Genomic DNA, 27582 nt, shown 5'->3' with positions numbered 1-27582 from the left:
AGTCCTGGTCTACAGAAACAGTCTCACAGGATCTCTGGGGTCTCATTTGTATGGGCACCAATCTCGTTGAGGAGAGTCTTGCCTTTGCCACCCAGTCTTCTCTCAAAAGGCCCCACCTCCTATTATCATCACTTTGGGATTTGGGACTTCAGCATGTGAATTTGGGCCAGGGTTTATGGGTGAATGGAGACCTAAATGTTTGATTTATAGCAGAGAGCTTTATAAGAACTGAAAAAGTCAAAGATTTCTTCATGGAACTTGCCTTAAGTGAAACCAAAACATTTAAGTCATGCTGAGTGGTGAAAGTGGGAGGAGAGATTTTTCTGCCCAGCCCCCATTTATAACAAATAAATTATAAATGTCCTTTTTAGCTAGAAATGTATGCTCAATTTTTCACATGACAGCGGTTATGGTGTCCTGTCCATGTTGAAGCTGTACACACAGGAAGTATTGAATGTGTATTGAAATGGCCTTTTAAGCATTGCTAAGAACACAAATGTACATAGTAGTTGCTACATCCCTGCCATTGGGCACCACACCAGCTGCTCTCCTGCCTCTCCTTTCTTGCTCAGAAAACCCTAGTGGTTGGACAAGGAGAGCCAGCTGCAGCCCAGGGACCATGCCGTGTGAGTCTGAGCCAGTTCTAGTACCTCCAGCACTGGCATAGACCTGGGAATTCTGCCTAGTGAGAACAAGAGAGAAAGTTAGTGTGGAGGTGAATGTGGGAGTTCTGATAAGGCCCACTTTCTTACAAAGGTATCCATTTGAAGAGAAGCTTGTTCCTTGGCCTGTGAATCCAACCTGGTGACACAGGGGTAGATAGAGCCACTGTCACATCTTGAAGAATCAGCCACCCCACTCACGATGGTGCAACAGAATGGTGGGAAGTGCCTCAGCCACATCACAATGTCCTAACTTTCAGGTGTGCTTAAGATCTGAAAGTGTCTACCTCCAGGTCTCCTATGTGAGACAGAACACTTTCCTTATTTAAGTTGCTTGTAGTTTGTTCATCTGTTTCTTGCACCCAAAACTGGCCTCTAAGATTGATGGATTGATTGAATGAGATTGATGGTGCTGTGTAAATACAGTAAAAGGTGTCTCCTTGTGTGCAGAATTTCAGAAGGATTCCTACTACAAGTAGCTCTTGAGAATTCACTACTCTGACAATTAATAAATTGAGAGAAAATGTGTTTGTGCTGGGGTTTGGGATTCTGTGGCACAAACATGAAAGTGGTGGCAAAAGCCAGCTGACATTCAGTGTGGTTTCCATGTAATCTCTGTATGCATGAAGGGACTGTCTGTCACTGTTTTTAACCATAGATGAAAATAGAAGTGGAAAATGTGAGAATATCTACAAAACTCTCACATAATCTAAATTGGTAAAATGTACCATTCTAAAGCATTGAATACACACTAATCCTCTGGTACTTTCTACTCTATTCAGTTCTAACTCCTATCAAAATCTGATTTTATTCAAATATTGTTGCTAGATCTAATGTATAGGTGCATGATAGTTAAAAAAAATCATGCTTTGGAATGCACTGTTTTACTTAAGGCAAATGTTAAGTAGATTGTTTTTCTATGCATTTAGGTTCTTTACAGTGTTTTAAATGCATTCCACATGCAAAAGCAATGCTGGCTTGACTTTTCTTTTTACTTCTGAAGAATCACAAGAGATAACATGTGGACCTTCTGGGCTCTGAAATTGGTCTTTTTCTCAGATTAACGTAAAATGTAGATTTATGCACACCTGAGACCCCCTTGAGAATAAGTGATACCTGCATTTCTTTTTCAAGAAATAGGCTGTCAATCTCAGAGGAAAGGAGAATATTGTTTCAGTGTCTGGCTTCACATAGTATGCCATCTGTAGCAGTCCCACAGAAGATGCGTAACTCTAACTTAATTTAAAACTTGGAATTTCATTGAATGCTTCAAAGTGGATTCTGGTAAGGGTTAAAGGGAAGGGCGCATGGTTTATGAATTCAATAAAATAGCGTAGTAACAGAGTTTAAAACAACCAATACACTGCCAATGAGTTCAAAGCCTTCAGATAATTTTTTTTCTTTTCCTTTGCAAAAACAGTAGCATCAAGAAGAGCCAGAATCTGCTCATTTTGCCTACTGGTATCATACCTAGGAAAAGAGAATGAATATATTCTGCTGTCTCCATGCAGCTCCACACCCCAGCAGGCACTCCATAAAATCTCAACAAATTCTGATGAGAGTGATGGACGATATTGAGTCTTGTTCCAAGAAATCTGCTTCTTTTTTTTTTTTTTTGCTAATCTTATAAAAGATTATCAGATTATTATTAATATGTGGGGTCCCAGAGACGCAAGTTAGATACTAGTAGATTATTGGTCATTTTTCACAAAAGACCTCCCAGTTTTCTAACATGAACTAGAGTAGATCTCTCAGGTGCGTACCTGGGTTCACAAATAATTCATTTAAACAACACACATACACAAAATCCATCTTTCTAAATGCTGCTATATTTTATTCTATATTAAATACTGGATCTATTACTTCTAACTCATCGGGAAAAAATGGTTCTATATTACCCTAGGAGTAATACAAGGAAAAATAAAGTTTTCTTTGTAATGATGTCAATTTCATATGCCAAGAGTATATTTCTACCATTTCTTTTTCTTTAAGATTTATTTATTTATTTGCAAATCAGAGTTACACAGAGAGAGGAGAGGCAGAGAGAGAGAGAAAGAGAGAGAGAGAGAGCTTCCATCCAGTGGTTCACTCCCCAATTTGCCGCAATGGCCAGAGCTCCGCCAATCCAAAGCCAGGAGCCAGGATCCTCCTCCAGGTCTCTCACGTGGGTGCAGGGGCCCAAGCACTTGGGCCATCTTCTACTGCTTTCTGAGGCCACAGCAGAGAGCTGTATAGGAAGTGGGGCAGCCAGGACTAGAACTGGTGCCCATCTGCGATGCTGGCGCTTCAGGCCAGGGCTTTAACCTGCTGTGCCACAGCACCAGCCCCTCTACCATTTCTTAATAATCTCAAAAGGATAAAATGTGTTTGAATATTTATTAACCCCTCATTGACAATTTGTAACATATATATATTTCAAACATTATATGACCATGTGTCAGTTGTTTAACCTAATTTTCTCTATCAAAAAAAAATATTATTTGCTAAGTTTTGCTTAAAAATTATGTTAACAGAGTTTAAGCAAGTTAAATATAACATAAGAAGAACAATAATCTCTTAAGTGACAATTGTCAATTCATACAGTTCCTTATTTTTTCATTTATTTACTCAAGCAACAAATTCATAAGATAACATATGCTACTTGATATGCTGCTGGAATCATAGGTAACCTTGAGTTTGTACTAGCCCCAGCAAACTGGATGTGTAAAGTACTGTGCTAAGAAGAAATATAGATTCCGGTATATATTAACCTCGTCTGTTCAGTTCTTCTCTCTTGATCGCCTTTGCTAGTTATAGAAATCTGATAGCCTACTAATTAAAATTGCCTCCTGCTTCCAAATTATTGGAAATAATGAGGATTGATATAAGGAAAGGGTCATTTTGAGTTTTAAATGGACCAAAAAGCATCAAGGACTTAACATCATTTCTGGATTTTGTTTATTAAATATTAGCTTTTATTGAAAATACTATTTTAATATTCTCAGAAATTCTAAAGAATGTATAAATAGTATGCTATACAAATTTAATTTGTATAGAGATTTCTTTGCTTATACATTAGTATTCTACCCAGTTTTTCCATGTTTCTTCCAAAGAAATATTCAACAAGTAATTATTAAACACTATGTACTATGAATAATAATGTTATTTAGAAATGTGTCATTTTGTTGAAATGACAAGATGAAAACAGAAATATAGAGTAATCAGGAAATGTAGACTATGATTCAGTAGTGACATAAAGTGAACACATGAACATGCTTCTGACTCTAGGTTTCTAGGTCTATGCCAGACATTGTTAATGAATCATTTCCAGTTTTTTTTTTCTTTTAAAATATAAGTAGACTCCATGTCTTTTAAAGAAGTTCCTACATCCCCATACTGGGTACAGTCTGGTTGTCATCCTAGCAGGATAACAAGTTCTAAGAAAACATCAAGACATCTTGTTTAAATATATTTTTCTGGCACCTCAATACACTTGTCGTCCTCTATAGTTACCAAATCTTCACCTGTGAGTCTTCCGTGTATGCATTTTTCTCCTGAACATCTTTCCCAGCACCATTGCAAAAAGATTGTTTCTAGTAAACAACAATGAATTGTTATTCAATGTGTGATAGATCTACTACCAGTTGTGAAACAAAGGGACAAGTCAAGCATTACACGTCAATGTGTGGGAACCAAGCACACCATTGGAGTAGTCACCATCCACCAGTTTCCAGTTCTCCTTTGCTTTAATACACTCCCTGTGTTGGAAGTTAGTTTTCACAGGCAAGTAAAATATGACCCAGATCCATCTGAAAACAAAAGGTCATGTGGCCAGGTCTGTGGTGCAGTGCTTAATCCTCTGCCTGTGGCGCCGGCATCCCATATGGGCTTTTAGTACCATATAGGTTTTAGTACCTGCTGCCCATCTTCCAGTCCAGCTCTCTGCTGTGGCCTAGGAAAGCTCAAGTGCTTGGGTCCCTGCACCTGTGGGGGAGACCAGAAAGAAGCTCCTGGCTCATGGCTTCGGATTGGCGCAGCTCCGGCCATTGCAGCCATCTGGGGAGTGAACCATTGGAGGGAAGACCTTTCTCTCTGTCTCTCCCTCTCACTGTCTGTAACTCGACCTCTCAAATAAATAAATAAAATCTTTTAAAAAATAAAGAAAACAAAAGGTCAGTTCATCTTCTTGTTTCCTTCCACAGGGACTCTTAATATTATCATGATAAAATCTCATTATCTTTGGTTGCAGAATGAGAAAACATGAAGCAGGGCCCCACCAACCCAATGCCGGCATGAAGCATGATAAAGAATACTTTTTTTGTTAGAGCCACAGAGATCAGGCTCTTGTAATATGCTCTCTCTGGACTCATGCCATCCGTGAGTGTACTCAGTACAAGAGAGGAGTCCGTGGTGGTGGTTCACCAGTGCAGGCACTAATGTCTCCAGGGATTTGTTAGCATGAGATTTGACAAGGAAGCAAAGAACTTGTTTGATTTTCAAATGCTTTTGATAGTGTGACCTGATATTAATTTAGGAAGAAAAATGATCTATATTAAAAATACACTGAGGGGTCGGTACTGTGGTATAGTAGGTAAAGCTGCTACCTGCAGCGCCGGCATCCCATTGGGCACCAGTTCAAGTCTCGGCTGCTCTACTTCTGATCCAGCTCTCTACTGTCACCTGGGAAATCTGTAGAAGATGGCCCAGGTTCTTGAGCAACTGTACCCATGTGGGGGACTGGAGGAAGCTCCTGGCTCCTGGCTTCAGATCAGCATGGCTCCAGCTGTTGTGGCCATCTAGAGAATGAATCAGTAGATGAAAGACCTCTCTCTCTCTCTCTCTCTCTCTCTCTTTCTCTCTTCCTCTCCCTCTGCCTCTCTCTAGCTCTGACATTCAAATATTTAAAAAAAAATACACTGAAAGCCAGTGTTGTGGTATAGCTGGTAAAGCCACCACCTGCAGCGCTGGCATCCCATTTGGGTGCCAATTTGTGCCCCAGCTGCTCCATTTTCAATCCAGCTCCTGCTAATTGCTTGCAAAAAGCAGCAAAAGATGGTGCAAATGTTTTGTCCCCTGCAACCTATGTGGGAAACTGGGAAGAAACTCTTTGCTCCTGACTTTGGCCTGGCCCAGCTCTGGCTTTTGTGGCCATCTGACCACCCATGGAAGATTCTGTCTTTCTCTCTGTCTCTCTTTCTGTGGCACTCTGACTTTCAAATAAATAAATAAATCTTAAAAAAGAAAAACCACTGAACTCTTATAATAAAACATCATGGATTTATCCGGAAAAGTGTAATATGTTATTTCATTATTCCAGGAAAGTACAAATCTAAACATTTTCGTTTTTAGTCTTGAAAGTCTTCTATATCACTTATGTTTCTCAATATTAATATATAGCTTCAAAGTAACAAAACTATCTTTATAGTCATTGTTTCATATCTTGATATGCATAGCTGAGGACTTTCAAACAGAAATGCATTTTAAAAAATATTAAGAATTGCTGGGAATTCATTCCCATATTGTATTTACTTAATTGTGTCATTTTGGGATAGCTTAAGTTGTATACATTAGATGCTAAATAATTCTCTTGAAAGCCAGCAGCTTTTAACAGGTAGATAGTTAATACTATCCCAATGCATGAATTATTTACATTAGCCTCTTATGGATTGACAGTTCTTTGACATATTCTGAGATATTTTGTAATTTCTACTGCTTTAATTTTGTTGTCTGAGGTGAGCTGGGAATTTATTTCCTTGAGTGTCAATGAAAAATAAAACTTTACTTTTTACTTAGATCATCTTCATGCTTTTGCCTGTCAAGCATGTGATTATTTTTTTACCAAAGACTACAGAAGTGATATCATTTCTCTATAGCTTAGTTCACTTAAATTTTAATCTCTTTTTCCATACTCATTTATCTGCATCATAGTACAATCTTTATAAAGGCCTTATATGTGACAGATACCAAATATAAGTTATCAGTCATCCATATTTGATGTTATCAAAGAAAATATCTAAAGGTTAAATCAGGTGGAAAATTATCTCCTATATATAAGTAAATTTGGTCACAAAAGGTATTATAGGGTAGGATTTTTGGCACAGCAGTTCAGATACCATCTGTGAAACCTTTATCCCATATTGGATTTCCAATCTAATCTCTTTCCAAAGGCCTACCTTAGGACGCCATAAATGAATCAAGCTTCCATCCTGTAAGTATTATCAATCCATATCTTGGATTTAAACATCTGCCTGAGTTAGGGAGCCAGATCCTTTTCAAACCATAAAAGGTATATGCACATCACAAATGATAAGTAATATTTTTCTTACATTAACCCCAGTTCTAGAATTCTTGGAGGAATTGGTGAGCCCTTTAGTCAGGAGAGTCTCAGAAGGAGCAGGTGTTTGGTGCAGCAGTTAGGATGCTAAAGTCCAGCTCCACTCCCAATTCCAGCTTCTTGCTAATGTGCACTGTTGGGGGCAAGTGATGGCTCAAGTATGTGGGTCACTGCCGCTCATGTGGGACATCTGGATTATGTTCCTTGTTCCTAGCTTTAGCTTGTCCCAGTCTAAGCTGTTGCAGGCATTTGGGGAGTGAACTGGCGGATGAAAGATCTCTCTCTGTCAGTCTGTATTTGTGTGTATGTCTGTCTGCCTGTCTTTCAAATAAATAAAAATTTAAAATTTAAAAAGAAGTGAAATGCTGGTGAGTATGTGGGGAAAAAGGTGCCCTAATCCACTATTCATGAGAATGAAAACTGGAGCAGTCATTGTGGAAGACAGTGTGGAGATAACTCAGAAAGCTGAAAATAGATCTACCATATGACCCAGCAATCCCACTCTTGGGAATTTACCCAAGGAAAACGAAATCAGCATATAAAGGAGTTATCTGTACTTTCAATTTCATTGCAGCTCAATCACTCACGATAGATAAGATATGGAATCAACTTAGATGTCCATCAGCTGATGTCTGGATAAAGAAATTATGGCATATATACACTATGGAATACTACTCAGCATTTAGGAAAATAAAATCCTGTCTTTTACAACAAAATGGATACAACTGGAAACCATTATACTTATTAAAATAAAGTCCCAGAAAGACAAATACCATATGTTTTCCCTGATCTGTGGTAACTAATACAGTATCTAAACGTATAGGAGTGAAATTGACACTTTGAGATTTGATGATTGTTTACAGCCCTTGTCTCTACTGAGGAATAGTGCTTTTTTTCTTGATACTATTTGTTAAACTCTTTACTTACTGTAAGGTTAATCTAATGAGTATAAAGGAAACTGAAAATAGATCTTTGTAAAAATTAAGAGTGGGAATAGGAAAGAGGAGGAAGAAGTGTAGGAGTGCAGAAAGGAAGGAGAGTAGGGTGGGAAGAATCACTAGGCTCCCAAATTTGAATACCTTAAATAAAATTTAAAGAAACAAATAAAAGAAGCAAGTGAGAAATGTTTTTATATATTCTTTCATGTAGTACAATTTTTAATCATTATATAGTTTATGATCATCTTATCTCTGCTGTACTGTTCAATCCCCCGTCAGCTTCATTGCATTCATTTCTTCCTCCTTAAATAGACCCTATAAAATAATTTCAGAAGGTCCTCATTCTCTGTGATTACCCAGAGCTCACACATTAATTCCATAGTCTGTCTGTCTTTTTTTTTTTTTTTTTTTTTTTTGAAAGGCAGAGTGGATAGTGAGAGAGAGACAGAGAGAAAGGTCTTCCTTTTTCCATTGGTTCACCCCACAGTGGCCACTGTGGCACACCGCACTGATCCAAAGCCAGGAGCCAGGTACTTCTGGTCTCCCATGAAGGTACAGGGCCCAAGGACCTGGGCCATCCTCCACTGCACTCCCAGGCCACAGCAGAGAACTGGACTGGAGGAGGAGCAACCGGGACAGAATCCGGCTCCCCGACCTGGACTAGAACCCCGGGGTGCCGGTGCCGCAGGTGGAGGATTAGCCTAGTGAGCGATGGCGCCAGCCAGTTCCATAGTCTTTCTTGACAAATATTGATAAGAATGTGGTGCTTTGGTTTAAACATGGTTTGTCGTCTCTGAAACCCCTGTTGAAATCTAAGTGTCATTATAGTGGTATCAGGAGTAATTTTTTTTTAACCTTTAAGTGGTGGTTAGGTCTGTAGGAGGGATTTGTGCTTGTTTGGTGGAGTGAGTTCTTACTCCTGAAACACTGGATTACTTACTAGAGTGTAGATGATGTATTTCTTCTGTTTCACACACAGCCACTTGCCCTGCCGCTTTCTGACATGAATTAACTAACGTAGCCCTCACCAGAAGCCACTCAGCTGCTAGCATTCAAATGCACTTGAATTTCCAAGCTCCAGAGCCAGTAGGCAAAATTCACTTCTTTTCTTTATAATTCACTCTGTGCCCGGTATTATGTTGAATAAACAGAAAATGCACTACTACAACTGGTTTCTCTACCATAAATATTCTCCAGAAAAAAACCCTAAGTCTACTTACTCTAGGGTATTTTTCTTTTTGTTTTACCTCCTCTATTTCTGTATCTCTGCGCTATGTTGGCAGTAGTTAAAGCTAATGTGTTTTGTCATGGTGGTTGTCTTGTTGTTTTCTGGGTGTGTGTTTGATTGAAAGAGTTTCTCTATAGCTTAATCCTGAAATACTATCATGCCATTAAACACTGCTCTGTCTCATCTGCAAAGTTCACTTTTTTCACATTGTTTACCTGTAACCAACAGTATCACAACACAGAAAGACTTTAACAGAAGAGAATTATGACAGAATTAAGTTCAACTGTCATAGTGTGATAAATATTGATATTTTAAGTCGATCTTTATCCAGATTTTAAGTTTCAGGAAGCAAAATGACTTCCATTTTAATATTATACAATCACTTCTGTGTTTTACCTGTAAATGCAAGTTATTTTGAAGGAAAGTCTGAATACTTACTGATTTACAGTGGCAAAACAAATCCTTATACATTAAAAGACCTGCTGAGGTGAGAAGTCATAGTTACCACCATAGTACTTTGAGTGTTACTACACTCTTGGGGACAGTTTTTGGCAAGTGTTCAAAAGGACTTTGTGGTACTTTATTTATTTATTTATTTATTTTGGCAAATTCAGATTCTATTTTTTTCTAAAGATTTATTTATTTATTTGAAAGTCAGAGTTACACAGACAGAGGAGACCCAGAGAGAGAGAGAGGTCTTCCATCCTCTGGTTCATTCCCAATTGGCTGCAACGGCCAGAGCTGAGCCGATCTGAAGCAGGAGCCAGGAGCTTCTTCCCGATCTCCCATGTGGGTACAGGGGCCCAAGGAGTTGGGCCATCTTCTACTGCTTTCCCAGGCCAGAGCAGAGAGCTGGATCGGAAGAGGAGCAGCCAGATTTTGAACCAGCATCCATATGGGATGCTAGCGCTTCAGGCCAGGGCATTAACCCGCTGTGCCATAGTGCCGGTCCCAATTCAGATTCTTGAAGTCAACTAATCTTTAATTCAGGGGGTAATTAAGTGATGAATTATTTTTGTTATTATAAACAAGATTGATAACAAAAAATTAACCTCTTGGTTTTGCCAAAAGGAACTGTAAATTGTTTTAAATAAAAACATGTAACTGGCAAACAATCATTCACTCTGCTCAATACTTTTATAAAAAGAAAGGTTTTGTATTTGCACTGAGTTCATAGAAAAATCTCTGATGGAGAAGTGTATGTATTTTATTAAATACGTATTATATATGTATTTATTGAATATCTGGTGTTTAATAAGCTTTGCTTTTGTGTCACTTAAAGGTAGGCAATGGGTTGAGCACAGTGAACATTATTTTTAGAAAGCTGATGTGGTAAGATTGATTTTCACTAGGAGCATGTACTAGGTGTTAAAGATTCCTTAGTTCCAGTTTTTTTTTTTATGATTTATTTTAATATTTGAAAGGCAGAGTTACAGAGAAAGAGGAAGAGAAGGACAAAGAGGTTTTCCATCTTCTGGTTCACTCCCCAGATGGTCGCACTGGCCCAGAGCTAGGAAACAGAAACCAGGAGCCAGAAACTTGTCTTGCATGTGGGTGCAGGGAGCCCAAGGACTTAGGCCATCCTCTGCTGCTTGCCCAAGCACATTATCAGAGATCTGGATTGGAAGTGGTGCAGCCAGGACTCAAACCAGCTCCCATATGGGATGCTGGCACTCCAGGAAGCTTAACCCACTATGCCACAGCACTGGGCCAGATAGTTTAGGAATTTAGTTCACATGGTGAGACTCCAACTCTGTACTTTTTAAATAAGGAGGAAATTCATGGAAAATTACCTAGTTTAATTTCAATTGTGTATTTTAGAATCTGTTCTACAAATTGACTTACTCATTTTTTTCAAAGGTTTATTTGTTTATTGGAAAGTCAGAGTTTAGGAAGAAAGAGAGAGAGAGAGAGAGAGAGAGAGAGAGAGAGAATATCTGCATCTGTTGGTTCATTCCCCAAATGGCCACAATGGCCAGGGATGGGCCAAGCTGAAGCCAGAAGCCAAGAGCTTTTTCCAGGTCTCCTATGTGGGTGCAGAGGCCCAAGGATTTGAACCATCCTTCGTTGCCTTCCTAGGTGCATTATCAGGGGCTTGGATAAGAAGTGGAGCAGTCGAGACTCAAACTGTTGCCCATATAAGATGCCAGCATTGCAGGCCGTGGCTTTACCAATTGTGCCACAATGCTGGCCACACTGACTCAGTTTTTAGTTAGGGACTTCGTGCCCTATTCTCTTGTATATTCTCCATCTCTTTTTTTTTTTCTGTTTTGCCCTTTTAACCATACACTGTACTCTCTCACCAATCAAGGTACTATTCAGTGTCCTAAGATACTTTTCTATTTTTTAATATTTATTTATTTATTTATTTGACAGGCAGAGTTAGACAGTGAAAGAGAGACAGAGAGAAAGATCTTCCTCTGTTGGTTCACTCCCCAAATGGCTGCTGCAGCCGGCGCACTGCGCCAATCCGAAGCCAGGAGCCCAAGCACTTGGGCCATCCTCCACTGCCTTCCTGGGCCACAGCAGAGAGCTGGACTGGAAGAGGAGCAACCGAGACTAGTACCCAGTGCCCCAACCAGGACTAGAACCCGGGGTGCTGGCACCACAGGCGGAGGATTAGCCAAGTGAGCTGCAGCGCCGGCCAAGATACTTTTCTATGTATTCTATTTGTTTGTTCTGTCTGGAGAGTGCAGAGATTATTTGATAGGTTTAAGTAATAATATATGTATTAGACACAGAACTATGTTTTCTAAGTTTATCTTGCTGAACTTTTGTTGCATAGGGTGATCATTGTTCAGAGCTAGCCCCTGATTTTATATATTTCTTAGTAATAATACATAAATAATAAACCTGATAATACTCCCCAAATATAACATCAAATTTCTCTATTCCAGTCTTGTGATTCTTTACTTTCTGGATCACAACTCTTTACAGTGTGATATGATATGGCTGTGGTGTAGCTGGTAGGTTATTTGATGGAAATTGGCAAGAATAAGATTTAGTCATTTCAGAATGAATATCTAAACCAGAGGGCAAAGATGATCATTTCAATGGAACTCTTCCAAAAATAATCCTTTAATATTCATGCTAAATGAGTTTCCATAAATTTCAGGCCTGCTGGCTACATTGAAATTGAATTTCTTAGGAATAAAATGTTTGGGGCATTTTACAACTTTATTTCTGATAACACTTCCTTTTATTTGTTATCTTACTTGCTGTTATCTGCCTTTCAGTTTCTAAGAACTCCAAATATGCGTACTTTGTAGCAACCATCCATCCATGTCGTATTTAACGGATGTATTTTGAGTGTCTCTGTATGTCTTCACTGCCAAGGCACAGGGGTGATATTGATGAACAAGACATACTCATTTCAGAATCTTAACATTCTGCATGATGATTTTCTTTTTACTTATCGATGAAAGTTGCTAAGAAATTATAAAATACCTTTCATTATCTTCAGCTTGTATCTTTGGTATTTAGACAGCCTCAGAGAGAAGTCCTTACTCAGTTTTTTGTTTTAAAAAATACATTATTTCCACATTAAAAATTTTATTGTAATGCAGCCTTAATGTGTGCAACACAGATTCTTGTGCTCAGTGGATACTTATGTGTCAGGATATTTTCCTATTTGATGAGAAATAAAGATTTTCCTAAACATGTGTTTGAACAACTTGTTAAAATCTTCCATTTGTACTATTACAATGATAACATGCAACTATATTTAACGTCAGTTTTAGATAGCAAAAGTATCTGACCATTTATCCCACTGGAGATTTTGGATTTCACATTCCATTGTCCCATTGTTGCTTCATCTTTCCCATTAACCATGGTCCAATTACTGGCAATTCTGTCCCCTTGAAAGGAAGCTATCAAGGGAGCCATCATTGTGGTGTAACAGGTAAAGGCAGCACCTGTGGTGCCAGCATCGCTTATGGGTGCCAGTTTGAGTCCCCGGTGCTCTTCTTCTCATCCAGATCCCTGCTAATGTGCCTGGGAAAACAATGGAAGATGGCCCAAGTCCTTGGGCCCCTGCACCCATGCAGGAGACCTTGAAGAAGCTCCTGGCTCCTGGCTTCAGACCTAACCAGCTTTGGCCATTATAGCTGTTAGGAGGGAAGCAGTGGATAGAAGATTCATTCTCTCTCTCTCTCTCTCTCTCTCTCTCTCTCTCTCTTACTCTACCTTTCAAATAAAACAAATAAATATGTTTTAAAAACCATCATTTTAGACCTGAAAGAAATATTAAATGCCAGGTTATCCCACACCTTAAAGGACTGATTTGGGAAACAGAAGCCAGAAATATGACATGATGTGCTTATGCTACTGTTTGTGGTACATGGGAAAGGTACAGAAATTAGAGCTAAATTCAAGATGCATCTCTTACATATACCAGCCTTCTGTTCTTTTCACTAGCAACAATTCTTTCTGTTGGTTTAGTACTTGTTAAAATAACTAAACAATTTAACATTTTAAAAAGCACAGGAAGGCTATGATACCACTTTTCTATTTTTTTCTCAACTTATTTTTTTAAACATTCATTTATTTTATTTGAAAAGCAGAGTTACAGAGAGGCAAAGGCAGAGAGAGAGAGAGAGAGAAGTCTTCCATCTGCTGGTTCACTCCCCAATTGGCCACAATGGCTGGAGCTGCACCAATCTAAAGCCAGGAGCCAGGAGTTTCTTCTGAGTCTCCCATGCAAGTGCAGGGGCCAAGGACTTGGATCATCTTCTACTGCTTTCCCAGGCCATAGCAGAGAGCTGGATCGGAAGTGGAGTAGCCAAGACTTGAACTGTGGCCCATATGGGATGCCTGCACTGCGGACGAAGGTTTTACTTGCTACGCCACAGCACCGGCCCCATTCTCAACTTATTTTTTGTGAGCTTGCAAAATAGGAGTTTATGTGGCACAACACCTGAATTAAGTAGGTTTACTGTGGCTGCTTAGCCATAGAAGTCAGACCAAATAGTTTCAATATCATTAGCTACATTCTGGGCAATCATCATTATGCATATTGTAGATTATAAAATGGCAACTTTGCAAATGAAATATGGTGATAAGTCCCTTTGCAAGTTGGAAATTTTCTAACTTTATTTACTATTCTTCAGTTTTGGCTTGTAGCTGAATATAGCATTTGTGACTCAATCATTGTTGTAGGCACCTAGCTAGGGAACATGGGGCATAAGATATGTTTCTACAATGGTCAATTTGTGTGAGGTGGCAGAACCTATAACTATGTCAGTTTGTTCCTAAGGGATCATTGATCAAGCATTTAAATCTCTAGTTCAACAACTCTTGTTTGCCTTTTGCAGTTTGTATTATTATAGTGAGATAACTTTATAATTGTCATAATATTGTATTCTAACAGAAGAAATAAAATTAATGCCATTATTCATACCATCATGTCTCCTTAAGCATTATTATATGTGATCATGAGTTATAACATGCATGTATTGGAATCAGTGATGACTTTTCCATGAATAAGGAAGGCTAAAATAAGATGTGATACCCACTGTCAAAGGCACAGATTTGGATGACCTCTTTCTCTAGGACATTGTGTGTGGAAAACATATCTTAGAAATAGTTCCAGGCCGGTGCCGCGGCTCACTAGGCTAATCCTCCGCCTTGCGGCACCGGCCCACCGGGTTCTAGTCCTGGCCGGGGCACCGGATTCTGTCCCGGTTGCCCCTCTTCCAGGCCAGCTCTCTGCTGTGGCCAGGGAGTGCAGTGGAGGATGGCCCGAGTGCTTGGGCCCTGCACCCCATGGGAAACCAGGAGAAGCACCTGGCTCCTGCCATCGGATCAGCGCGGTGCGCCGGCCGCAGTGCACCAGCCGTGGCGGCCATTGGAGGGTGAACCAACGGCAAAGGAAGACCTTTCTCTCTGTCTCTCTCTCTCACTGTCCACTCTGCCTGTCAAAAAATAAAAATAATAATAAAAAAAAAGTTCCAAGAGCAGAGGTAAGAAAGTGATCCAACATGGGAAGTGAGATACTCAGCAGACTCATAGAATGGCAGATGTCCTAAATAGCACTCTGGCCTCAGAATCAGCCCTAAAGGCATTCGGAGCTGGCTGAAAAGCTCATGAGAGTATTTCAGGCATGGAAAGCCAAGACACTCTGGCAAAAGATCTCTGCGAGTGAGATCCCAGTGGAAAGAACAGGTCATCAAAGAAGGAGGTACCTTTCTCTGAAGGGAGGAGAGAACCTCCACTTTGACTATGACCTTGTCTAAACAAGATAAGAGTCGGAGAACTCAGAGGGCTTCCATAGCCTTGGAAACTCATGACTGGAGCATAGGGAGATTACTGATGCCATAGACAGGAGTGTCAATTGGTAAAGTCAACAACAGGAGTCACTGTGCACTTACTCCTCATGTAGGATCTCTATCCTTAATGTGCTGTACATTGAGATTTAATGCTATAACGAGTACTCAAACAATATATTTCACTTTGTGTTTCTATGGGGGTGCAAACTGTTGAAATCCTTACTTAATGTATACTAAACTGATCCTCTGTAAAAAAAAAAAAAAAAAAAAAAAGAAATTATCAATTCCCAACTTGACTCTCACTGGGATTAAACATGACAATAGGTCTGCTCTGATTTCATCATCATTTAAAAAAAATCATCTATTATTTTTCACTTTATGTTTCTGTGTGGGAGCAAACTGTTGAAATCCATACTTAATGTATACTAAGCTGATCTTCTGTATATTAAGATGATCGAAAATGATTCTTGATGTGAATGGAAGGGGAGAGGGAGTGGGAAAGGGGAGGGTTGTGGGTGGGAGGGACGGTATGGGGGGGAAGCCATTGTAATCCATAAGTCGTACTTTGGAAATTTATATGCATTAAATAAAAGTTTAAAAAAAAAAAAAAAGAAAATGAATACAAGACAGGTCATCAAAATGACAAGATGAAAAACCAGATGTGAGGTCTGGAGTTGTAGTAGGGAGGTGGAGGGGCCAATGAAGATGGGTATAAGAACCAAAAGAGTAGAGAATGTGAGATTCTCGGTGGTTCTCCAACTTAGAGGTGCATCAGAATCACCTGGAGGATTTCCTATGTTCTGTTCACTCCAGCACTTCGGCTCGGGTGGGTCTGGGATGGGGTCTGAGAATTTGCGTTTCTGAGAAGTTCCTAGGTGATGACCATGATGCTGGTCTGGGGACCACACTTTGAGAACCATTGATCTGGGTGAATTCCAGAGATAAATGAGAATGACTGCAATAATTTTTCATGAGCTCCTGTAATACTAGTTTTGGTGAGCTAAGGATTTTTATTTTTAAGATTTATTTATTTTGAAAGAGTTACAGACAGGGAGGGAGGGAGGGGGAGAGAGAGAGAGAGAGAGAGAGATTCTCCTGGTCCAATCCCCCAAGTGGCTACAACAGACAAGTCTGGGCCAGGCCAAAGCCAGGAGTTCATCTGTGTCTCCCACTTGGGTGACAGGGGCCCAAACACTTGAGCCATCTTCCACTGCTTTTCCCAGACCATTAGCAGGGAGCTGGGTCAGAAGTGGAGCTGCTGGGAAATCAAAGAGCACCAGTATGGGATGCCAGCATCGCAAGCAGAGCCTTTACCCACTTTGCCACAACACTGGCCCTGAGCTGAGTTTTTTTAGAGATTTGGGACAGACTAGACAAATATAAAATTTTGTCTCTCCTTTTTCAATTTAATTGGCTACTTTTAAGTTAAATTCATGTCTCAGAAGTTTTGAAGATCCTAACCTCCTTCTGTGTTAAAGTGCAAAGTAAGACTTTATATTCTTGCCATATAAACATCCAGAAGAATTATTTGCTGTCTATGAAAGATGATTTGTTTCCTATTTTTATAGTTCAACAGTATATGAAGTGCTCTGTTTCAGCATGTGTGCTCCAAAGTACACCGCCTGGGGTCAAACTGTGATTGGATCACTCACTGTGTGCCTTGGGGTCACAAGTTTCTTAAACTCTCAGATCATCTTTGTACAGCAGGGATGTTATCAATTGCCTAGGGTTGTTGTGAGGATGAAATTAAATAGTGGCTTTAAACCACTTGTTGTAGTTCTTGGCACATAATAACTGCTGCATAAATGTTAGGTAACATTGGAACACCAAGTTAAGGAACATGACTATGTATGCAGTACTGTGCTCGTCTTCTCAAGTTTAACTTGAATGGTTGTTCTCTGCATCTGTAGTTCGTTGTGACTCTTCTGCTAAATATAGCTGAGTTGATAAGAAGTTATAAATTATATGTAAACAATGAGATTCAAATGTTAATGTTAAAGTCCATTATGGTAATCAAGAACCTAAAATTGCTGCTCGCCAATTTCAGACTAGGAAGAAGATCATCTATGGCACAGTGGTGAAAAACATCAATTCTGCAACCAAAATGCCAGGGTTTTTATTCTGGCTCTACCCGTCACTAGCTCTGTGATCATGGGCAAGTTATTTGAGCTCCCTATTCCTCAGAATCTCCATCTATCAAATGATGAACATGGTAACACCTATCTCAGAGAGTGGTTATGAGTTCACATGCATGGTCACATACACACACGCAGTCACAGCCCATAGGTCATATGTGAGTATATAACGTCATTAAACATTATACAGGAAATATGCAAAATTCTTAGAACAATGCCTAGCACAAAATAAACACTGCAGAGGTGATTGCTAATAATAATATTTAGTTTTTATATCTGTATACTCTGGAAGAACTATGGTTTTAAGGAAAATAAATCAGAAAATCTATGTTTTTTTTTCTCTGTAGTTGGATATCATACTCATGGAGTACAGTTGATGTACTAAACTGGAACCAATTGTTTTAATCAACATTAGATGGAAATCTAATTACATTAATCTAATCTACATTAGATGGAAAACTCTCTCCAACCACTCTACAGCCTTCTTGAAAATATACCTGGCATTTCATTTATAACCAGAGTTAGTATGTTTAAGGCAATCTAGCCTTTAATGCAAAAAGGAAAAAAGTGGTTCCATTTGTACTTGTAAGAATTTCTAGAAGTGTCCCTTTAAAGGATGTTGTGGAATTTGTTATTCACAAGCTCTATGGTCTTTCCTCCAACTGTTGTCTCCTTGCCTTGCCCCTGCATTTGACATTATTTTTTAAAGTAATTTATTTATTTATTTGAAAGACAGTTATTGGGGCTTTTTGGAGGGTGGTATGTGTTGGGACCTGGGAGAGAGAGAGATCCATCTTCCATCTATTAGTTCATTCCTCAAATAGCCACAGTGATCAGAGCCAGGCCAGGCCAGGCCAACGCCATGAGCCAGGAACTCCATCTGAGTCTCCCATGTCGGGGCAGAGGCCCAGGCATTTGCTCCCTCTTCTGTTTTTTTCCCAGGAGTATTAGGAGGGAGCTGCATCAGAAGTGGAGCATCCAGGACTTGGGAATGCCAGTGTCACAGGTGGTGGCTTAAAGCTCTGCCCCACAGTGCCAGCCCCTGCATTTAATGTTATTCAGCACGGCTCCTTGAAATCCTCTCTTTCCTGGGCAGACTGACTTAGACATGGCCTGTCCACCAGCACAGAGATCCCCCCCACCCCCGTCAGTACAAGTCCTGTTTTCAAGAATTCACTGATTCCCTAGGCTGCTGCTTCCCTCTGTCAGGGCGAGGTCTCACATTTGTTCTGTTCTGTGTGCTCAGGTCTATGCCTGGATCCTGAAAGGCTGCTAGCATTCCTACCCACTCATTACCACATCGCAATGGAATTTGTGTTTCTTCAGAAATGTTCCCCCTGCAGTACTGTGATGTATCAGTAGCACTGTCCTGGACTGAGCTCCTGGACTTCACATGTAGCTGTCCTTGTGACCCCCCCCCCCTTTGCATTCCTTTCTTAACTACAGGTTCCTTTTGATGTTTCTCCTCTGATGTGACTTCCCTACTCTGTGCCCTTGGAGGTCAGAACCTTATTACACAGCAGTTAATTCCCAGGAGCCATTCCTATTGGAAGCACTGTCCTTCCCATTCATCTTTGTAGTACCACATTTATCCATTCCACACCTATCCTGTTTCTACCCTTATCAGGTAGACACTTCTGCCTGGCCTTCAAATATTTCCGTAGGTAGTGTGTAGAATGTGTAGCCCCTGTGTGTCTCACTTGAGCCCCCTGGGACTCTGCTTAGGAAAACCTTCCTTCCATGATCACAGGAGAACACTGTGCACCTGCCGCCTTTCAGTTCTCCCTGCTTCTGGGCCACCAGTGCATGTACAGTCTGCGGTCTGTCTTCCTTTGTGCCTTATATATGCGAGGGCTGCATGCATGGACTTTGTTTTCAGATGTATGAAGACAGGTACCCGCCTTAAACATTTTTGAAATAGATCTGAATCCAGCATAGTATCTGTAACAGGGGGGGAAAAAAAAACACAGAAAGCCATTAAATATTACCCCTCAAAGAGAACAAAGAAAAAATCTGCTGCCTGCTCTGCTATTATACAGAAGATGAATCAGAATCCCTGAGGTGGACACTTTAACATTTAATAGCTATGTATTTAGATTCATGGTTACATTCTATCCATGGCCAGTGGTATTGAATAACATATACATAATTGATAAAGTTTTATTTTAGAATAAATTCAATTTTGATTTAAGTATTAATGTAGAGAAAAATATCAAGTATTGATGGCATGAAAAAATTGTGAAAGTGTTGCTCAAATGATAGAAGTCTTAAACATTCTACAGCATGTTGTTTTTGGAGTCTGTAATTAATAATTTTTGAGTGACTTGAGTCAGCCTAGAAAACAAGCCTTCAGACCCCCTTCCTAAAAGCTTCTTATGACCGAATGAGTAGGCAGGTGGCTTTCACATCTATATTTTTAGCTGAAGGTCAAGGAAAGGGAAAAGTGTCAAGTGGAGAAAATGAGTTTCAAATCCTGGAAGGTCCTCTGATTGCCCCACTCACCACAGGTGGTGACGTGACTGCAAACCAGTGCTGTCATCCCCAGGCAGGAGTGGAGACATCAACTCTTCCAGTACCCATGGCTCCCTCCAAACCAAAGCAACTGGGATACATCATCCCCGGAATGAAACCCCCAGAGATGGTTTAAATTCCATTATGCACATAAGAGAGAGAGAGGCATTCGTGTTTCACATGCCAATTCCTTTTCAGCCCCATCTCTTATTTTGGAAGATTTAATAGCCACCCTAACTTATGGTGGTTTCTGTCCACTAGTTTAGTCTCCCCAAACAAGGGTACTGAATTACAGGCCTCAAAGTCAATTCTCTGTGGGTGAACACAAATAGACTGCAGCTGAAGGTCAGCGTAGGGGGAGGGGAGGAAAGTACTAAGAAGCCGAAATCTCAAGTTGGAGTAAATACTGAGAGCTGAGAAAAGGACCCACTGAGCAATGCAGTTCTGATTCAAACTTCCCAGAGTTAGGTCAAATTTCACCTCATTTCTCACCATCTGGCTGTGGATTCAGAATTTCACACAATCCCTTAGGTTTCATCATTTGCTTGAATAGAACAATTCAGAGAATTCAGGAAAGCACCATGCCTGCAGCTAAAGTTTTGCTGTAAAGGTTTCAAATCAGGATCACCCAGAGATACAAAGAGCAAGATCTAGAGGTCCCCCAGATTGAAGTCCCCATGTCCTCAGGCCACATCACCCTCCCAGCACAATTCTAGGCATCAACAACCACAAGGCTTATCCAAGCCTTCAAATCCAGAACTTTTACTGGGGCTTCCTTAAGCACACCTGATTGATTGCATCATGGACAACATGATTAGCCTGGATTTCTAACCTCTTTTCCATTTCTGGAGATTGACAGATCAGGCTGATTTCCCAAGGCTCAAAGCCTTTAACCCTGTTGTCACATAGCTGGTCTTTCTGGAATGCTCAGCCCTCATTCTGAAATGATCTAGGGACCCATAGTCTATGGCCTCATTAGCATAAACTCAGGTAGCGTCCCAGGGGTCCCTCCAAGAATATAGAGACATTAGACCACTTAGGAAATTCCAGGGGCTTAGAAACCCTCTTTCAGGAAGCCAGGACAAAGAACAAGACAAATTCTTTATTATATAATACAAGAAAATACAATAAGAATTGGACTTGTAAGTCACAGAAAGCTAAGGAAAAAATACATATATATATATAATTTTTATAGCAGAGCAATCAACTGGAAAGTATTGCATTAATATACTCCTAAAATAACTGGCTATTAAATACTAGTAGAGTCTTTTCATTTATTTTTCACTCATTCATTCTTTAAATGATATTTATATGGTTCTTCTTGTGCTCCTACTGGAGATAGACTACTGACGTAGTATTAACAAAATTATTTTAAAAGTAAATAAATAAATAAATAGTTTTTATGTTATACAGAAAAGATTAACTATTTAAAATTATTAGCTGATTTTGATTCCAATCTAAATAAGCCTGAGTTCTGAAATAATTACTAATTATTGCTTATCAGAATTATGTCAGAAAGCCCCCAAAATATTAGACATTAAATCTAGACTTGAATACTTTGGAGAAGTAGGGATAATAGAAGAAATATCTGTGTTGCTTGTTTAACCCGAAGACTATTTGTTTTTATATTTTTAAACAAAATCCAGAAATGCTTTGAAATGTGATACGTTATAAACTGTTCTTTTTTTGCTTTCCTGTAATTGGAGCAACATACTAATTTCTACAAGTTGTGACTACTAACAGAGAGCAATCACCTCACAGACTTGTACCGAAAAGATGAGACCATCCAGGTGACAGGAAATGGCCATGTGCAGAGTCCTCGCTTCCCGAACAGCTACCCCAGGAACCTGCTTCTGACGTGGAGGCTCCACTCCCAGGAGAAAACAAGGATACAACTAGCGTTTGACCATCAGTTTGGATTAGAGGAGGCAGAAAATGATATCTGTAGGTAAGTGAAACAAAACAATCCATTTGAGGGTACCATCCGAAGGTGAGAGAAGGATGAAGTTAAAGCATCATATGAGATGTTCCCTTTGAGCCTTTTGGACCTACCCATAATATGCCGTGTTATTTTCAGTAAGCCTTTGTGTCAGCCGTAGTAGGCAGCACAGCAAAGGTTGTGCTGCGGCTGAACTAATAACCTGGAGTGATTGATTGACAGAAACCCGCCTCCACACCAGTCATGACTGTGACTGCTCAGGTAGGGTGGAATCTAGAGGTGCCTGTCCTTTGCAGGCTTTGTGAGCAGGAAAAGACGACCAGTGTCCCATGTCACCTGCGGCTATATCATGTGGCCTGGTCAAAGCCTGCCCCTTGCTATAGTGGACATCAGCCCCTGCTGGGTCCCTGGCATTGACCCAAGCCACTGTGACCACATTATTTCCCCCAGTGCTGGCTGAGGACCCCATCAGGGCCTTATGCTGAATTCCTAGTATCAAGGCCTCAGAGATCTGCAAGAGGAAGAGAAAGGAACCTGAGGCCAAGTGTTCTTCAGAGGAATCTGTTTCCTGTGGTTGCTGGGTCACGAGTGAAAGATGAAAGCTGTGCCTGACAGTCTTCTTCCTTCAGAGTTTATTTATCAGAGAAATCCTGCACTGTCGTTCTTTGAAATGTCTGCTCACAGCATCTTACTCGCTTAATTAGCATGTGTAAGACTCTGGCAGGATTTTCCTTCAGGTTTTGTACTTTTCTGCATGCATTTGTTCTGCATTGCCAATGAACTACTGAACTGCCAAATCCTTCCAGCAGGTTTATTTTCCTTCGAATAATAAAAAGGGGTGCCTCAAATTTGGTTGCCCTTTGTTGCATGTTGATTATGCTGACAGCTTTTACTATGTTGCTATTTTTCCAAGAATAACAGCAATGACTTACTTTCTAGGACCACAGAGGGTAATGTATGCCAGAAAGCAGAGCTGAATACCTGCATGAAGAACCAGTTAATATTTACAAAGAGAGTAAATGAAACCTAATCTTGTGTCTTTTTAACCTTGAAAGGGAGACCTAATTTACTGTCTTAGGGAAAAAAATAAATGTTATTGAAATATTGTTAAAGGTGATGACACAGAAGGTCCCATGATCTGTTTCTGTGCATCAGGTACTTCTGACACCAACTGTGAAGGAGGGTTTATCCCTATCAGCCAGTTCTCTGACAGTGCTATATGGCCTATAATTCAATGTAACTCTATCTACTTGGAGTTAGTGTCACATCCCACGAGTGTAGGACTTGGCCCTACAAGACTGCTGCTCCCATGTTAGATGCAATTGTAGGTCTCAGTTGCCAGCTGTCCATCTACTTCTGATGGACAGCTATAAATCACAAGGTTGCACAACCTCCTCCTTTGGTTTTATAATATGCTAGAAGAGCTCATGAAACTCAAGAAAACACTTAGTGTTACATTAACAGTTTATTATAAAGTATATAACGCAGAAACAGCCAAATGGAATAGCTAAACAGAGCAAGGTAGTAGGAAGGGTGTGTCCTTCAAGTCAATCACCCTTCAAGCATCTCAAGTTATTCTGCCCAACAGCCCTCTGAACTCTGTAGTCAGGGTTTTAGGGAGGTCTGAGTATGTATATGATTGCTTTCATCATTGTGCGATGTTGACTACACTCACTCTCTACGTCCTCTCTTCTCTCCAGAGTTTTTAAAATTTCCAACCCCCTAATTATGCTTTACTCTTTCTGTTGACCAGTCCCCATTCTGAAGCTATGTAGGTGCCTATCTAGAGGCATGTCATTAGCATACACTTGGTTATTGTTGAAAGGTTATCATTATGAACAGCAAGCACTCACCCCAGCACTAAGAAGTTCCAGGAGCCCGGGGAGCTTTGTGTCAAGAACCAGGGACATAGGCCAAACATACACATGCACACACACACACACACACACACACACATTTTCCTCACAGTATCACAGAAGGGAAACCACAACTGAGCTAGAATTTTGGTCCCAATAGTGAGTCCTTTTGATTCTGGCCTTTAAAATAGAAGAGGGAGTTAGGTAGGCTTTCTCTCTGAACCCTTCATGAAATCTTTGCTGTTTCCTTCAAATTGTATGGAAGAGGGTAGAGAAATAAGAGGTAGAAAAGAGGAGAGGAAACGGGGAGTGACAGTTTAGTGATTTGCAAAATGGTACTTTCTGGACTTTATATTCAGAGGTAAAATTATACTGTTGTTGGGTTTTTCCAAAAATTTTCAACACAAGTGACCTATTGTGTTGCAAACAAAGTCTCACATAAACCATGCCTCATGCAATAAATATGATTTACACATATTATATTTGAAATGAAATGCAATTGATTTCCTACCATCTGTTCCAAAGCCTCCTTGATGTTTACGTTGTAATACTTTATTGCTTGAATAATGATTCTTTGTGCTTTTCACCTTCCAAGTACTGTATAAATTCTTAGAAGTTAATTTACACTGCAACAAGATATATCTAGCTGGTAAAAGTTTATAAGCCTTCTTAGTTTGTGCATAAGGAAACTGAGGCATAGGGCACAAGGGTGTTGTAAACCATTGCTAAAGAAATTTAGACACAATATCATTAGTTTACAGTTGCTTCAAAATTCTACCTATTCAATAAGAGTTTTGAGGTCCATGAGTAAGACTGGTGAAGTCATATGGATTTTCTTTATATTCAGACACCATGATTCTTATGCTGATTTCTTCTGGTAGTCATGACAAGAAAATATAAGATAGATGTGAATTTTGTGCTGGAATTTACCCTGGATGCCCATCATTTTGTGCATGACTTTAGCAGCTGAAGTTATTCTGGGACAGTGTAAAGGAATAAGACACTAATGAGGAGTTGAAAAACAATTCAACCAATCAAATGTTAGGGGTCTGGAAATAGAATAAGGGGTCCCTATAAAATGGAAATTCTGAAACTGAGATGTCATATTCTGTGATGGAATGAAGAACGGGATACTATGGACAGGCTTGAAGGATCAACTGTTCACATGGAAAAACTAAAAAGGCCTTGGCTTGTCTTCTTGGATTCTGGGATTCTGTGTTTCTCTGACAAATACCAAAGGCACACCCGTGGTCTTATGTTCATTCGTCTGATTCAACCAGCTCCAATATTGGTTAGCGCACATCTTTCCACAAAGTTATAGATTTCCCTTTATGCTAAGTGCCGTATTTTATGATGTGATCTCTCCAAAAGATGGTTTTCTTTTTTTTTTTAACTTTTATTTAATGAATATAAATTTCCAAAGTACAGCTTGGATTACAATGGCTTTCCCCCCCATAACTTCCCTCCCACCCATAACCCTCCCCTTTCCCACTCCCTCTCCCCTTCCATTCACATCAAGATTCATTTCATTTTCAATTCTCCAAAAGATGGTTTCCAAAAAGAGAATGTGGCAAATCATGTCTTTATCCATTTGTTCCCTTTATTGAGAGGGCTCATTCTGTAAGTGATATAAATCATTTCGTTTCTCAAGGAGGCATTTAATGCCATAAATTCAAAAGAGGATTTTATTAGAAATACCTTACATAATGAATATTTGGGCATATTTCCTAACTGAGACTTCCAAAGCATACAAAAAACTAGTTGTTAGATTTTTCCAGGAAAATGTTCAAATCTAGATGCCCCGAAAATTTTGTTTTGATTGTTGGTGATCTGTGAGTTATCATGCATAAATGTATAAATAAGTTTGTAGACATCTTTCAGAAAATATATAAGCATCTTTTAGAGTAGATATTAGAGTTTCAATTTAGAAAATCTAATCCAAAAACTAGCTTCTTTTTAACAATTCAACAGGTTATAATTTTCCTTCAGTTAGTAGGTTAGTGAGAAATTGCATATTTTAGTTTAAATTTCTCAGTGAAAGTATGAGTTTCAAAATGTACTTCAAACAAAACATGCCCATTATTGTCAAATTGATTCTAGGTATGATTTTGTGGAAGTTGAAGATATATCTGAGACAAGTACCGTTATTAGAGGACGATGGTGTGGACACAAGGAAGTTCCTCCAAGGATAACATCAAGAACAAACCAAATTAAAATAACGTTCAAGTCTGATGACTACTTTGTGGCTAAACCTGGGTTCAAGATTTATTATTCTTTTGTGGTAAGTAGCTTTTGTACTCTATGATTAAAAGCAGACACTGCTATCATGAAGTATAGAGATCATTTTCTATGATTAAATACAGTGGTGTGAGGGTGTATCAGCTTTATTAATTTCTTATGGTATGGTTTTCTCCTACCCTCTGGCCAAAATGTGAAAGCCTTCATTAGCAAGGAATGGCAGTTTGGATCTTTATATCAATTATTGGGCCTTGAATTGTAAAAAATTTCATAGAAAAAAATAGTATATAGGGAAGGAGGTATTAAATTACCCTTAATTCAACTGAAGCAAGGTTAATATATGTGTAACCAAATAGAAGGCTCTATTTGAGAAGAGAGCAAGGTTTCAGAAATAAAGCTAAAGAAAATACTTTGTCTTTTTGCTTGAAATGTTGTCTATAAATTCCATCAGAGAATAAGTCCGATGATTGTAGTTTAAACCATGTCTCAGATTTGAAAAGATTCCAGGTTATAATCATAGAACCTCAGCATTGGCCAGCATCTTCAAGGTCTAGCTTAGGATGCAATTCAACAGGATAAATTCTGTTTAATAGATCCATGCATATTTTAAATCTCACCTCTACTTAAACACCATAGGAGCAATTCCCAACTCTAAAAGATTGTTAAAAAGTGCTCAACCCCATGTGGAGCAAAATCTGCATTGTAATTAAGTGTAATTGCTGAATCCCACATACTCATGAGCCTTCTTCATTAATTCATCAATGAATGTAACAATATTGTTCTCCCTCTTTCTCAGACATTCTGATATAATAGAGACATGATGATATTGTCAGACATTCTAATATAATAGAGACACGATGATATTGTCAGACATTCTGATAGATTTAGTAAAAATATAATAATAAACCAGACAAAACTGAGCTGGAACCTCCTGGAGTTTATCATCTGATTGAGATGATATTAATTAAAGAAGTTAACAATAAAAAATGATGAGTAATAAGACAGAAGAACTGTGGACTGTATGATAAGTCCATATAAACATTGGGAATAATTTTGCTTGTGTGTTGTCTTAAATATCCCTGAATCACTCCAGTGTTCATAACATATTGATTTATTCTCACAGCAACAATTTTTACTGTCCTTCAATCTGCCTTGTCCCTTTTCAAAGTGTGGATGTCAAAATAGACCAAATAAGCAAAAAAATGGTCTCAATTTTGGGGATGTTTTCCTCTTAAGAATTCATTTAAAATAGGAAAATATTGCTTTTAAAAAATTTAATGTTTCTTGCATTATGGTGAGTTATTAAATACTAAATGAATTCTACATCAGAACATTTTAAGTGAAAAAATAGTATGCAGTGACACGGGTTCCAGTTTTATTTGAAAGCAATCTCATGCATTATTTACATTATTGCAAACTCAAGAAATGCTGTTTTACACTAAAATTGAATTGTGAACCTTTGATTTCGATGTTTCTCTGCCTTTTAATGTATGCAA

General features: G+C 39.3%; 1 protein-coding gene across 3 annotated transcripts in view; it reads left to right on the top strand.

Annotated features, from left to right (window-relative positions):
- The window catches only part of PDGFD (platelet derived growth factor D), a 275631-nt gene that overhangs the window by 162006 nt on the left and 86043 nt on the right, over nt 1-27582 (top strand). For 2 of the 3 annotated variants that reach the window (NM_001195762.2, XM_051853313.3), the window contains 2 exon segments: nt 21797-22001; nt 25949-26129. In NM_001195762.2, the coding sequence (NP_001182691.1) occupies nt 21797-22001; nt 25949-26129 (386 nt within the window). 3 annotated transcript variants of the gene reach the window in all.

The sequence above is a fragment of the Oryctolagus cuniculus genome, chromosome 1 (genome assembly GCF_051225735.1).
Source record: "Oryctolagus cuniculus isolate XC-2025 breed Fujian yellow rabbit chromosome 1, ASM5122573v1, whole genome shotgun sequence".
NCBI lineage: Eukaryota > Metazoa > Chordata > Mammalia > Lagomorpha > Leporidae > Oryctolagus > Oryctolagus cuniculus.
Note: the sequence above shows the minus strand (reverse complement) of the source record. Positions and strands in the feature narration are given on the sequence as shown.